This window comes from Cervus canadensis, chromosome 30, assembly GCF_019320065.1.
Source record: "Cervus canadensis isolate Bull #8, Minnesota chromosome 30, ASM1932006v1, whole genome shotgun sequence".
NCBI classification, from domain to species: domain Eukaryota; kingdom Metazoa; phylum Chordata; class Mammalia; order Artiodactyla; family Cervidae; genus Cervus; species Cervus canadensis.
The window spans coordinates 35212282-35227846 of record NC_057415.1 but is presented as its reverse complement, the minus strand read 5'-3'; the positions used below and the strand labels follow the sequence as shown (position 1 = coordinate 35227846).

General features: G+C 52.9%; 1 protein-coding gene across 18 annotated transcripts in view; it reads right to left on the bottom strand.

Annotated features, from left to right (window-relative positions):
• The window catches only part of ZNF618 (zinc finger protein 618), a 199548-nt gene that overhangs the window by 60586 nt on the left and 123397 nt on the right, over positions 1-15565 (bottom strand). For all 18 annotated transcript variants that reach the window (XM_043453030.1, XM_043453033.1, XM_043453031.1 and 15 more), the window contains exon 3: positions 10865-11127. In XM_043453030.1, coding sequence (XP_043308965.1) covers positions 10865-11127 — 263 coding nt within the window. The remainder of the gene's footprint in view (positions 1-10864; positions 11128-15565) is intronic.

Sequence of the window (15565 nt, the reverse complement as noted above, 5' to 3'; positions counted from 1 at the left end):
CAAGAATACTGGAGAGGTTTGTCATTCCCTTCTCCAGGTGATCTTCCCAGCCCGGGGATGGAACCCAGGTCTCCTGCATTGCAGGCAAACTCTTTAAGGTCTGAGCCACCACCGGGTGTGAACTCCAGGTATCAAGTTAAGTCAGAAGAGCACTGGGCTTGGAGCCTGATGGTGAGCTCGGCTCTGCCACTCCCTCCCTGGCTGTTTGATTGCAGGCACACTCCTTTTCCAGTTCGCGCTTCAGCTTCTTCACCTGTGAAACAAGACTGTGATGCCTGCGTCTCATGATCAAGGTCAGGATGAATGAGCTACAACCCATGAGTCAGCAGGCCCACCAGTGGGCCGTACCACTTGGCCCCCGTGGGTCACTCCAGGGAATGCTGTCCTCCAAACCAGCATGGGATTTAGCAGCCTGTTATTCAACAGTTTTATATGTGTTACCCTTGTCTCACTGGGAAAAATATACACAAACGGAGGGCAAAGATCAGAGTGTATATTTCCCTGTCTTTAGCCCCGTGACTGGCACACAGCAGGGGCTCAGTAAATTCACAGCGTCCTGCTGCTCTCCTCATCTGTCACCGAGTAATAAAGACCTGGACTGCCTCCCCGTGCGTCCACCCGCTCCTCAACAGCTTCTGCTGACTCCCCTTCAATGATCAGGAATTTGCAGAGCATCTTCAACATGCCAGGCACTGAGGCCCCAACCATGAGCAAGAAGCAATCACTGCCCTCCATCTATCTGATGGGAAGCAGACAGGCCACCAGGCAAGGGGACCTGCAGGGAGATGATGCTATGACAGCCAAGGGCAGGGCCTGGTGGCCACAGTGTGGGACCCTGACAAGGCTGCAGCAAAGGCAGCCAGACAGGGGACTTGAACAGGCGGGAGAAGGGAAAGGCAAGCGGGAGGTGGAAGGGCCGGAGTCCCATGGAAGGCGAGGCGGGGTGTCTCTCCCCAAAGGACCGAGGCCACAGTCTTGTTCAGACTTGACCTACTTCCCGATGAGGTCTCTGCCCTTCTCTGCCACAAGACCTGGGCCTCAGTTTCTCCAACTCCCCTCAATGACCTGAGCTCTTTCCTCAAACTGTACAGTAAGTGTAGGCAGATGGATGGAGCCTGCAGGCTGTGATGTCCCCAACTCATCCACCCAGTTGACACTGTTTATAAGCAGGTCAGTCCCACTGGCTTCTCCCTCGACCCACAGAGCGCCGAGGGTACCTGCAGCCTTGCTCACAGACCTCCGTCCATTCAGAGTCACAGGGGCACAGTTTGCCAGCCTCGGGCCCTCTCCTGGCGCCAGAGCAAAACGGACCCCCCCGACCCCGGCACGCTGAGTCTCAAGACTGAGCCCTGTGTTGGCAGAAGGGACACCTGAGCTCAAGGCCCTGCCTGCCCCTCACTCACCCTGGGACCCCAGGCTGCAGGTGCCCTGTCCGCAGAAGGGTCTGGATGGGCAGAGGGGGCTGCGGCATGGGGCCAGTGCAACAACGCCAGCGAACCTGGGTTCAAATCCCAGCTCACCACAAACCAGACAGGGCCCTGGACGAGCCAGGGAAAAACCCACACCTCAGGCTTCCTTTCTATAAAATGGACATGGTAAAATACCGCCCAGTTCATTGAGGGCGTGGGGGAGAAATAACATGAGCAATAACACTGAGATCCCTCAGCACAGTACCCAGTAGCCGGCAGGCACTCGGTAAAGGAGAGCTGCCATTACTGTCAGTTTTCCCCAAAGTGCTCTTGGACCCAACTTCCTGAATGGGTCCTGGGGAGAGGCACCCATGGTCAAGCAAGTGGGAGGCATGGCTCGTCTGGGTAGACACGATGCCCAGGAGCTGTGCCGACTGGAAGAGGACCTGCAGTAAAGGAACGCAACTGACTGTTAACCCCAGGTTTCCCAACCAATTTGACCACAGAACTCCTTTCTTTCCAAGGCTCGTTTCAGAGCTGTAGTCCACAGCAAGTTCTGCCAAAACGGGCCCCCACTCCCAACACCCAGATTCCTACACGCTCTACCAGCCCTCCAGCAGACAGCTTCCCGGGTCCCGGGCAGGCCCAGATTTGCTGACCGGGGGCACTGACAGGGTGGAGGAGGTTAGGGTCAGTCCCTGCAGATACTAACAGGCCTTGCACACTCAGGGGTCTGCAGCTGATGCCGACATTCAGCCGTGCCCCCACCCTCATGCTGGCCCCACTGGGTCCTCCTGCCCCTCAACCATCACATACCAGATGAGCATCTCAACGCTTGGTCAAAAATCCAGGTCCCCGAATACCGCCTCACACAGATCTGCCGTGGGGGCTGCCACTCTGAATTCCATCTGAATTATGTAAAAAATCAGAAAGAGCCCTTAAAGATGGGGTGGGTTGGGGGCGGCCAGGTAAGGAGGACTCTTGAGTCTAGGGCTGGCCAGTCCCCTGAGCTCTCAGCACCTCAGTTTCCCCATCTGCACACGAGATGGATGGACAAGGTCATGCTGTCTGCTTTTTCACTAAAGAGTTTGTGCTGGCTAAGAGGCAGCCACGCTTCCCCAAGGGAGGCTGGGGTGTGGCAGAAGGCAGCAAGCAGCCCCAGGACCAAATGCCCCTGAAGTTTTGTGCTTCTTCTGTCCTGACTCATAATATGGATAGAATATAAAAGCATCCATCGTTGAGGTTCATTTTCAATTCAGTTCAGTCACTCAGTTGTGTCCGACTATTTGTGACCCCATGGACTGCAGTACACCAGGCTTCCCTGCCCATCACCAACTCCCAGAACTTGCTCAAATTCATGTCTATTGAGTCAGTGATGCCATCCAACCATCTCATCCTCTGTCGTCCCCTTCTCCTCCCACCTTCAATCTTTCCCAGCATCAGAGTCTCTTCCAGTGAGTCAGTTCTTCGCATCAGGTGGCCAAAGTATTGGAACTTCAGCTTCAGCTTCAGTCTTTCCAATGAATATTCAGGACTGATCTCCTTGAGGATGGACTGGTTGGATCTCCTTGCAGTCCAAGGGACTCTCAAGAGTCTTCTCTAACACCACAGTTCAAAAGCATCAATTCTTTGGCGATCGTGAGGTTATAACCCAATGTTTCTTGCCATAATCCTGCCAGCAAAATGACCCTCCAGGGATGATATGCCTCATGTGTGCGGTGGCCTGGTATCCCCCTGGCCCATGGCCACCGTGTACCCGAGGCTGCTGCAGCGGCAGCTGGAGGGCCCTCTCAGGGACTCTCACTTCAGGCGGTCCCCGTTCCGTCGTCTGACTCCCTGCCCCGCAGGCTTCCTCAGTCTGCTGCATTTCCCGACTACTCTCCTGTCCTCTGTCTCTCTCTACTAAGTGCTGGCGCTGCAAGTCTCCACTGTGCCTCTCCAACATCTCTTCATGGGCTGGTCTCTGACCCCCCTGCACCCCACTGCATGGGTGGGAAAGCAGCAATATACCCACACAGCCAGCAGGTGGCAGCAGGGCAGGGTGTGAACTCGGGGGCTTCCCACCTATCAGCTCAATCCATCCTCACAAGTCCAGCACAGAAAGGTGACGATTATCCCCATTTTTCAGACGACGGGGCAACACATCAGGCCAGAGGTGGCCTGATCTGTCCTGCTCCGGAGCCTGTGAGTGATCACCAGAGAGTCAGCCCCAGCGAGCAAGGAGAGAAGGCAGGGTGCCTGCTCACAGCTACCATTTACCAAGCATATCCAGGCTTTTCATTTCCACCTTCCACCTTCCCAGAAGTCCTTGGGTGTTGGGACAACTCAACACCCACTTCAACCATTAACGTGAAAAGTTTTAGGGGCCAGGTGGCCCAGGGCTGGGGCCACTCAGCTAGTGGTTAGTGAGCAGCTGGGCTCAAGGCTGGCCCTCAGGGATCCAGAGCCAACCCACCATCCTCACGCCGGGTCACCTCCAGATGCCGTGGGAGCCATGAACCCCTATTGGGCATGGAGCTTCCCCAACACTGGGTAGCAGAACCCCCTATCATGTCTGGTACCACGACACAACCCCCCAGAGCGCCCGATCAAGGGCCTGAGAGTGGCTGGCAGAACATGCCAGGCACAGATTCAAGTCTTTTCCTCTCCCCCGTCCTGCTGTCACCAGTGGTACAAGAATCAGTAAGTACTGATGAAGAGCATCTGTCCAGCACTGTCTATAACCACCTGGCAGAAAGCCTGGCTTAAACGCCCTCACGGAAGCACTGGACAGACCAGGTGGGGCCAGGTGAGAGTAGGTGGGTCCAGCTCCCAAAGCCATGGAGGGGAGAAGTAGGAGGCCGAGGTAAAGGAGGAAAGTAGGCAGCAATCCTCAGCTCTATGCCTTGCACCCGTCGAGCTCCTGATCAGTTCCAATGCCTTGCAGGATACACAGATGCAACAAGGCAGAAATCCAGTGCAGCTGAAGGAGAGAAGAAAAACACAAGGCGGGCAGACAGAGAGACAGCTCCTTACAACAGGCAATCCTGTATTTAGCTCAAGGCAACTCAGGAGCTCACGTGCTCGGAAGCATCCTGCCCACTCGGTTCTAAGATGCCCCAGAGCTGGGCCCACGGCCTGCTGGGGGACAGGAACCCTGGAGAGGTAAGCTGGTAAAAGGACAAGTAGGTTTCCTGAGGTTCTCTAGTCTTGGACTCGAACAAATGTCCTCGGGCCAAGGTCCTCCATGTACAGTACAAATCCCCTGGGGGTGCTGGAGCACAGGGAATTTTAAGAGGATCAATTCCCAATTATCAATTGCCCAATGCATTTCTTCCTAAAACCCTAAAACCAGCGGGCCAGAGAACATAGCAGGCAGGGAGCCCATGCTCAACTGGTTCTCCTCACCGCCACCCACTTCCACATGGCAAACACGATGGTCTTTTCACGCACCCCTAATTCCCCTACGGTGGCATACAAGAGGGATGGACATCTAAGAGCTCCAAGCAAAGACTTGGAGTCCAGCTGCGCTGGACTTAGAATGCAGGTGCCTCGAATGACTGGGAACAATTCCTTTTGTAAACTGAGTGATTTCTAATTCTTTGCTTTCCACAAAACTGAAGAAGGATCTAATGGAGTTGTCAGTGAAGAGACCATTAAAAATAATGTCTGATGATAGACCCGTGTGATTTTTGGCATATAACTTGGAAGGAGTTCAAGGAATTGAGTGACACTGCTGAAACAAGATTCCATCCTATCCCTGGTTCTTTATTTATATGATCAAGGCTTCTAAGCACTTACACTTAAGAAAATGGAAAAAAAAGGAATTAAATTAATGCTGAATCTTGTCTCGCTCGACAATAAGAAATATTAATTCACAGAAACATGAGCCAATGGAAGAAGAAATAAAGCCCCATCCATTTCATTAAGAGGTGCATTTTCCATAATGTTTTACTTTTACGTTTGCTATTTATCTAAATTTGCTTTTGACAAATTGTATGCTAATAACAACTCGATCAGGGGAAAAAATGTTTTAAGACGTAGAGCTTTATGATCCCAACAAATTTTTTAGAAATTTCTATTTCAATTTACGTACATCTTGTTGTGGGAGATGAGTGTGAAACAGTGATCAATAAAAGACTCTCAAGCATAAAAAATATATTACAGTAGGATAAAATCCTGTGAGAGAAGCGGACTGGAAATATGAGTTCAAGGAGAAAAAGGAAAGATGTAAAATTTCTGACTGTTAAAGACGAGCCTGTTCATTATGTTTTTGTTTTGTTTTTTTTAAATGGATGATGGTGGATATCAGAAACGGTGGAGTTTGGAGTCCCCTGGATACATTTAAGAGTGGTTCACAGTTTTATTTCCAAAATGCCACATTTTAAAAACACAGTACTCCAGAAATTCTGTCCTTTGCAATTATTTAAACTTTGGATAGAAATGTTAGATGTCAACTCAAAAATGTGAAAGAGAGTATGATTCCTCAAAATTCTTCTAGGAGATACTGAAGGAAAGAAGTCTGAAGCCATCAGCCTTTCTGCTCCCAGAGGTAGCCCTGTACATGTCAACATCCAAGGCTTTGGCTAGCAGCACTGGCCTCTGTTTTGCATTTTTCATGTGCCAAGTCGCTTTAGTCGTGTTGTGTCCAACTCTTTGTGACCCGATGGACTGCAGCCCGCCAGGCTCCTCTGTCTCCAGAATACTGGAGTGGGTTGCCATGCCTTCTTCCAGGGGATCTTCCTGACCCAGGGATCGAACCCGCAACTCTTACATCTACCTGCATTGGCAGATGGGTTCTTTACCACCAGCGCCAGCTGGGAAGCCCCACTTTGCATTTTTTGTCCCCCCTTACAAACACTTTCACACCAATCGCTTTACTCTGACCTCAACAATCCTACTAGAAAGACAGGTAGATTTTATTATACCCACTGATCAATGAAGACCTAATGGCTTAGAGATGTTAAGGGGCCCTCACACAGCCCCACAAGGGGCAGACCCCAGGTCTCTTGGCTTACAGGCCGGGGGTCCTTTGCCATGGAGACCCTCCAATCAGCACCCCCAACCCACCTTGGACCACCTGATGAAGAGTCAGCAGCAGGGATAAGATATTCCTGGGAAGGAGGCCAGAACCCTTCCTTTCTGAGAGGCTGCAGCAAAGAGCCGAGGGTTGGTTCTGGCAGGCTCAAGCCCAAAGCACTGCCAACACCAACTGCAACAGGAAACTAACTATCAGCTGGCACTACGAAGCAGGACCTTCACTGCTCAGCTTCACAACAGACCAAAACCCACGTGGCTGTGTCTGAATGGCTGGCTGCTCTTCCGCGGCTCCTTCCAGAGCTGTGGCCAAGCCCCCACCTCCCTTTTCCCCTCCTCTCCTCCCCAGGCAGCCCTATGTGTGTGTGAAAGCACCCCCAGCCCTCCTGCCCAAAGCTCCCTGCCTAGAAACATCCTTGCAGGATCCAGGCTCCCAGCTGATTGACTCTCCCTCCTATACCAGATCTAGGGACCCCCTTCTGCTCACCCATTTCCAGGACAGGAACCCCCTCCCTCACAGGCCTGTCTTCAGTTACCAAACACTTTCTGTAATCACAGAGCCCTCCCTCGTACTGATTTGCAATCACCTCCTGGTGATTTTCCTGCACTGGGGTTGGGGCTACTTGGAATGTGTCTGCTCAGTTCCCTCCCATCAAAATGCTCTAAGTTGTGAACACTTCTATCCATCATCTCTTCTGCACCATTCCTCCATGGGCTGCATGATTTTTGCTGTAAACCCAGTTTGTCTTGTCTTCATCACCTAGGACAAGGATGGCAGCAAGCGGGTGTCCGTTTCAGATTTTTCAATTCTAGCTGACTGGCTGTGACTTCTTACTGTACTGTGCTGAGAAGGATTCTGATACACTGTTGGGACAGGTGCAGCCAAGAGTGAGGGATGCCTTTCATTTTTGGTTTTACCCAACAAAGTTGTCACAGTCAGTATTATCTCTGCTCTTCTTGCTAAAACAGAAACTTGATATGTTGCTCCCAAGCTCATATCAAGTGATTTCAATGGCAGTGACATTCTTTCAAGAGTGAGAAGTACCCTTTTCGGTACAAAGAATTTCTGGGCAGCAGGGAACGAGCAGAGACTACTTGCAAGCCTGGCAGCCAGCCTCCTGGGCACTGATGCCCCTCCCCATGCTCCTCGTCTGAGAAGCTGCCAAGTGCCATCCATGTGTCCATGACCCAGGCTCCTCCACGGGAAGTGCCTCGGATACTGTCTGTGTCACGGGGAACACTGTTTATCTGATGGCTGTTAAAGGGCCAGTGAGGACCTGGGGGTGGGGACCAGGGGGATGGAGCTCAGAGAGCAGGCAAACAGGAGGTTCCCTCATGAGACAGCACTGGCTGATTGAATAGGAACGCTCTTCTGTTCAGTGAAAGAGCTGGCCGGAGCCCTCTGCGCCCCTGCCAAGCGCCTTGGGGACATGTTAACTCCACAGCGCCCAGTCACACTGCAGCACAAACTCATTCAGAGAGTAACTCTAACCAGCATTCCGCCCTGGCCGCAGCCCAGGGAATGCCTTCCCTCCTTGTTTCACTTCTAGAAGCAGGTGGGACGGGGTGTTATGAAGTGGAGTTGCCAAGCCTCTTCCATCTCCCAGGGCTTTGCTTGCCCCTCTATAAAAGGAGGGCACCAAGTGCCAAATCTGTAGCACGTGGGGCTTCATTGCCCACTTCCACATCCATGGCAGACATCAATAATCAATCATGCCACCCTTCAGAACCTTCAACACGGAACTCCTAATAGCCAGCAGCGACTGCTTGGACTTGGCCCATAAGATAATGTCTACTTGCCATTCTGAGAAGGGATGAGTTCATAAGGTTCCATTCTAACATCAATTTTTTTTTTAATTGCCTTTCATTCCTGCTACTAAAAGGCCAAGCCAGATTCCTTCGAGTCTGACCCTTGGCAGAAACTATACCCTCAAGGCAGAAGGTCAGCCTTGATGGGTGTGAGCCAGCCGTCACCACCAGCAGGAAGCGCTCGGCTCCGGCTTTGGTACCAGCTCCCAAATGGCAGCTCCACAGCGAACCATGGCTTTTAAACCTTTTCCACAAGGGTCTTCAAAAGCAGTTTACTCAGAAATTTCACAACATCCTGAAAGTCCCTGGATTCTGGAGGGGCAGCAGGGAGCAGTACTAGAAGGAGCGCAGGTGAGAAAATCAAGAACCAACCAGAAGCCATGTCTTCTGACACCTCATCCAGGGCCGACTTTCTTCCCCATCCTATTTCTTCTCTACAGCACACTGGCTTGTTTCTCAGACTCGGGAAAAAAGCAGAAACTATTACTCCTCTTTCCTTTTGAAGGGGTACTTTATACTATCCACACTAGGATTACTGCGAACGATGGTGAATGATTAACTAAGTATGATGTTGAGTACTTTATACACATGATCACGGTGCATCCTCACATAGCCCCATGAATTTGCAATTGTGAGAACGAAGGCACACACAGGTCAAGCAGTCTGCCCAAGCTGTAACGGACGCTAAGTCAGGGAACCTGCGCTCCCAGGCTGAGGAGCCGAGGTTTTCCGCGCACAACACCGTTCCCCATCCCCTGCCCCTGTGTGTGGTTTCCACACCCGTGGGGTGTGGGGCTGGGAACCCGTGGGGCTCCCAGGACAGGGAGCATGCCTGCTTTAACAGAAGAGGAGAGCAAGGCACAACAAGGGCAAGGACCCTGCTGCTGAGAAGCAGCTGAGCTGGAACCCAGCATCCGTGGCTGGCACGGGGCCCTGGGGCCTCTCACGGTGCAGGCAGCTGGCCCAGGGAGGACCCCCTAGCATTTCCTTAGCATGGCTGCTCCAAGCTTCCCCCCGCTTGAAGCTGACCCCATCTCAAGATTCAGATTCAACTGCCCTTCACTGGACACCTCCTGGTGAAGGGCATACATAGCTCTTGGGTCCAGTGAGTCTTAAAACACCGGCTGCCCCGCAAAAGTGAGCCTGGGCAGGCCCTCTCCTTGATTAATTAACACCTCCCTTATAGGCTAACACAGTCCTTGGCCGTGGGGTGTGAACCCGGGTGGAGAGAGGTAAGACACAAGCCCTGCAGAAGACTCTTCTTTCACTTGACACCGGGCTAGGTCACTCATGCTCTTCAGCAAGTTATTTCTGGTTCATTCCCCTTCTGTCTGGGGGGAGGATGGCACTTTCCAGCCTCCCTGGGGATGCGTGTAGTCCCCTGACTAACCTGGACGATGCCAGAAGCAGGCTGCCAGCAGGACACTGGATCGACCCGGGTGGGGCGATGGAGGCCACAACAGCGCGGAAAGGGAGCTCGAGGCTGATCCCCAGTGGTCGGGGAAAAAAGGCAACAGGGCTTTAGTCTAAACTCAGGGAAAGAGCCAGGGGAACCTCCCCCCACCAGGCCCTGCCTGCCTCTCACGGGACAGGACAGGAGCCTGGAAGTCAGGAGGAGGTGGGCGGAGCTGCCCCAGGAGGGACAGGCAGGTGGCCTCCCGAGCATGCGAATGCGGTGGACAGCAAGGATGCAAATGGAGGTTTGGGAACTGACCAGGCAAGGCCTCTGTGCCAGGATGGAGCACGTGGACTATAATATTTTACAGGCCGGGGCTGCAAAACTGGTGGCCCATGGAACAATTCTGACCACAAATATGTTTCCTTTGGCAGATTTTAAAAGTCAAATTAGTCACCAATGTTTAAAGCCAGAAGAATTTACCTTAAAATTCTCATTTCTGGCACGTGCTGTGTCCAGAGATCTAGCCACACTGAGCCCATCTTCGCAGTTAGTTAACCGTAACTCTCCAGCTGGACCCGAGCCCCACCACCTGCCTGTCTGGCTCATCTCCACAATGCTAAATAAACGTATCTGTTGGGCCTTGTGGGCATCTGCGTTTGCAAACCTGGCAGGACTGCAGGCAGCCTTGGTGGGATATCCCCTGGCTCACGCTGAGAAGCGGGGAGAGATGGTTTCTAAGAAGCTCATTTCTCTGAGCTCCTCTGAGCCCGGCCCAGACCACAAAGAGGCAGAAGAAAGTGCCAGACTACGACTCATCAGATCCTGATCAGACAACTAATCTGAACAGGACCCATACTGAAAGTCGCCCCTGGGGAAACCCAGGAGGAAGAAATGCAGACGGGCATTTAGGACACTGAGTGATGTGGGCTATGCTGGATGCACAGTGGGAGGGATTCCACCAAGCCTGCAGAAAGTTCCAGGCATCTGACTTGAGCAAAATCTTAAAGGACAGGTAGGCTTTTGCCACGTTAAGTGGGAAGACAAGCGCTCCAGAGCAGAGCTGAGCAGATAAAGGCCAGTGTCAGGAGCCAAGGCCCTTCCCTGAGGGCAGAAGGGAGCCACAGAAGGCCCCTTAGGCCAGGGCGGGGCAGGGATCCCAGGCCTGTCTCCCCCAGCATTCAGCGGCACAGTCCGCCCTGGCCCCAGCCCGACCCTGCAGACAGGTGCTCACCCAGGGTCTGCTGGTTGCGGACGCCACCAATCACCACGCAGATCTCGGCGGGCACGTCGCCGGTGGTCCCATCCTTGCTGACGGCCTTCTTCTCCTCCTTGGCCTCGCCCTGCCAGATCACCTCCTGGATGTAATCGTCCGGCAGCTCCGTCTTGACCTTCACCTCCGTCATCGTTCCCTGCTCGGCGCTGAGCGAGGCCTCAGCGGGCGCGGGCTCTGGCCCCTCCAGCTTGGCGCTTTTCTGGCTGCGCTTCAAGCGCTCCCTAGCAAAGAAGAGAGTCTGCTCAGAGTGGACCCCAGCACTGCCCCAGGCCTACCTGGAAGTCCCCCCTCCCAGTCCAGGAGGTCGCAAAATGTTCAGCTGCAGACCCACCTCTCATGTAACCATTGCCTTAAAAAGTGCATGCCACTCAGCTGCTCCTGAGGATCCTCTAGGGAACCCTGGGGGCTTCAAGGAACACAGTTTGAAAATCACTGGGCTTGGATGGCTCCAATTCCACCCATTTTGCTGATGGAGAAGCTGAGGTCTAAACATGACCAGTCATTCTTATAACTGGAGCTACATGAGACCTGCAAGGAAAGCTCTGGCTGGGAGAACTCAGCTCTTTTCAAGCTTCAATGTGCCCATGAATCAGCTGGGAATCTTGGTAAGACGCAGATTTGGTTCAGCAGGTCTGGGGTCTGGCCTAAGAGTGCATTTCTAACAAGCCAGGGGGGCAGGTGCTCACTTGGAGCGGTAGGGGTCTCAGCGGCTTGATGTGTGCAGAGCGGGGTCTGCCCCTCCCTTTGCAGGAGGGCTGCAGAGTTCCCCCTGCTTTATAGACAGGAATGTACAAGCTGAAAGGCAGGGAAGCCATGGAACAATCTGGGCCCCTACCTCTGGGCCTCTAGGTGGCTCTTCAAATAAGAGAAACCATCCTCAAGTTAATATGCTCAATACTGAGGTGGGCACTGAGGTCTCGCGCAGAGCTGTGACCTGCCCAGGGCCACATGCAAGACTGGGGGCCAGCCAAGGCATGAAGCCAAGTCCCCATCATCCACTGGAACCACTCTCCTTTCAAGGAGACTCTGTGTTATCACAAGCACTCCTCATCCTTCTGGCGTGGGTTGGAAAAGCCAAGGTGGGCACAAGCTGGGGAATCTGATCATGTTCTAGGCCTGTGATGCTGCCTTGGCCAGGTCCAGCCCTTTCCACTGCTCCAGAAAGGCAGATGCACCGTGAACGTCAAGGCCCAGACTCAGGCAGGCTGAGTCAGGGCTGGTTAGCATACCCACTGGAGCTTAGTGGAGGTGTCTGGGCTGGGAGGCAGGACCTGGGGTCTCATCCTGGATCGATAGGAGGCTTGCTGTGTGACTCTAGACAAGACCCTTCCCCCTCTGGGCTTCCAGCTCCATCTACCCCAAGAGCATGGATTTTATCATGGCCACTGTCCCTCCCAGCTCTCAGCTTTCTCCCAGGTTGGGGAACTGAGCAGAGACAGAGAAGGAAGGCCCTAGCTGATGAGGAGGGGGCACATGAAGGCCATGGGGAGGTGTTGTGGACGGCACTGCACCCCCCACCCCCACTTCATATGGTGAAGTCCTAATCCCCAGTGAGACTGTATCTGGAGATAAGGTCTTCACCAATACCTGGAGAAGGAAATGGCAACCCACTCCAGTACTCTTGCCTGGAAAATTCCATGGACGGAGGAGCCTGGTAGGCTACAGTCCATGGGGTCACAAAGAGTCGGACACGACTGAGCGACTTCATTAATTCATTAAGGTTAAATAAGATCAGAACAGTGGGGCCCTTATCTGATAGGACTGTGGCCTTTGAAGAAGGAGAAAGACCTTTCCCACTCCCTCCCTACCAGGTAAGGATGCAGAGAGGAGGCTGTCTGGAAACCAAGAAGTGCAGAGGCAGCCTGACGGCCTGGCGGGAAAAGGATGTAGGAACTGAATTTGGATCATCCCAGGGCCCATCTCAACACTGCCATTCTCAAGTTGTGGGTTCCTGCTAAAGTGACTTCACTTCCCGAGCCTCAGTCTTCACACCCATACAATGGGGATAAACACAGCACCTACTCCACAGGGCTGTGATGCAGATACACAAGCCAGCATCTGCAAGGGACCTAGAAGAGTGGCCCCGGTGGAGACGTCCTAAGGGTACCTGCCGTCTACAGGATGGTGGGAGGGAAAGGAAGCGTGCAGAGGCCACTGGAGAAGGGTCTTACATGGCATTGATTTTAGTGCAGGGTCTGTAGAAGTAAACCAGTGGGGCTTAAGCCCCAGTACTGCCATCCCAGCTTGGACCCCTGCGTGGGCCCTGACTTTCTCTAAGCCTGTTTCTGCCCAGGGAGGCAGGGAGCCCTGCACCTACTCAAAAGGCCTCGTGAGGATCAATTGTAAAAAATGTAGAACCAGAACACAATCTAGAGTGACTAAGAGAAACTTCTGATGGAAGTTGCTGAAACCCCTATTCCTGCCCTAAGACTAGTAGGAGATACTATTGGCCAGTCCTGCCCACCCTGAGGCTCGCGGGGCACAGAGATGGGACTCAGGGACTCTGTCTGACTCTCTGGGCCAGTCTGGCAAGAACACAGCCCACAGGTCCTGGGGCAGCTGGGCAGGCAGGCCGCTGAGGACCCTCCCTGGCTGGGCCCCAGCTGGCCCCAACCTTGCCTGGAGAAGGGCCTCAGCCTCAAGCTCAGGGCAGACATGCTTCCCAGGGCCGGAGAAGAGATCATCAGGGTGGAGGGGTTCTACCTGTCAGTGGTCCCTGCAGCTGATGTCACAGGGCAGGAAGGACAGCCCCCTGTCCAGAACACCCTCACCCTGGGGTCTGAGACTATCCCAGCTAAGCAGACTCAGGGTCCCTTCCTGCCCTCGAGGACCTCAATAGCATGTGCCGTCCTGGTGGGAGGGAGGGCTGTTGAGAATCTGACAGGCTGGGCTGTTGGGAGTCTGACAGGTTGGGTGTCCACAGACCCTGCAACCTCAGGCCAGACACTCCCCCCTCAGAGGCTCAGCATCCTTGTCTGTTAAAGGGGGACCATCAGGAACCTTGCCAGCGTGGGGTAGGAGGTGAGCCGGGGAGCTGCACAGATGGATGTGCATGGATGGCAGCTGCCATTATGATGACACTGGTCCACGATGACGTCCCTGCCTCCAGGAAGCCTTCCCTGATGGCTCAGGATGGAGTTAGCCCCGTCTCTGAATGCACCCACCCCCGCATCTGCCTGGCATGGGTGACTCTTACACCAGGAGCTACGTCAGCCCCTCTTCTCACCCATGGGCACAACGGCACACAACCAACCACTCCCTTAAAGGCGACACCCCCAAGCCCACGCTCCACTGAGAACATGGCGACTTCTCTTCCTCCGGCTTCACAGTTTAGATTTACAAGCCCAAATGTTGCTTTTCTTGGATGCTTTACATTTAATTAGGTGTCCTAATAACAATGGAATTGCAGAAGTACTTATATCACTTTGAATTAGTGGTGCAGCTCTTTCAAACTTCTTTAAAAATTTTTTTTCATATATCATTTTTTAAAATAGAGCTCATTATTTTAATTATATCCATTTAAATGTACAGTGGAGCCCTTGGATATTCTCAGCACGAATCATTAGGTATATTAGTGAAAAAGCACTTGGAATCTATCTACATGCTGACACTCCATAATCTATTCTATTTGTGTCGCTGTAAAATAGATTTATATATAGATAACTACAAAATAGTTGCTCAAGATATGCTATGAATTTTATATTTAACCCGAGTCACACTTCAACATAAAATCTAAAGTCAGGCACTAAAAGGATATTTCTCAGTAAGTACATGCTGTCTGTGGTCACTGCTTACTGCTCAGGCCAGAATGCCAGGATAAGAGCCAGACCAAGCAGGTTCCTGCCCAAGGAATTCTCTAAGAGACCTGGCCTTTCACTAAGGCAATGGTTCTCGAAGTGTGATCCTTGAAGGCCTATGGGTTCTAGAGCGATGGCCCTAAAGCACCCATGGGGCCTGAATTACAGGGGTGGTGGTGAGTAGGCCTCCAGGAACACCACTTTCTCTGTCTCTGATACCTACAGCTTTGCTTTTAGTGGTGATGGGGGGTAAATGGTGGCCCCTCCAAAAGACAAGAAGTGTGAGTCGTTCAGTGGTGTCCCGTTCTTTGTGACCCCATGGACTGTAGCCCGCCAGGCTCCTCTCTCCGTGGGACTCTCTAGGCAAGAATACTGGAGTGGGTAGCCATGCCCTCCTCCAGGGGATCTTCCGGACCCAAGGATCGAACACAGGTCTCCTGCTGCAGGCAGACTCTTTACTGTCTGGGTCACCAGGGAAGCCAAAAGATAGACCCCTGACCTAATCCCTGGAATCTGTGAATGTGAACTCATTTGGGAGAGGGCTCTTTGCAGATGTAATTCATTTCAGGATCTTGAGACAAGACTGTCCTGGATTCTCTGGGTGGGCTCTATATGCAGTGACAAGTGCCCTTATAAGAGACACAGGTGGGATCTGACAGACAGAAGCGGGGACAATACAGAGAAGATGAGAAGGCAGGAGAACCACATATTGGATGGATGTGGCCACAAGCCAAGGGATGCTGCAGCCACCTGAAGTTGGAGAAGCAAAGAGTAGATCCACCCCCAGAACCTCCAGACGGTGTGTAACGCTGGCCCAGACCTGGTTTCAGACTTCTGGCCTCCAGAACAGTGAGAGGTCGAA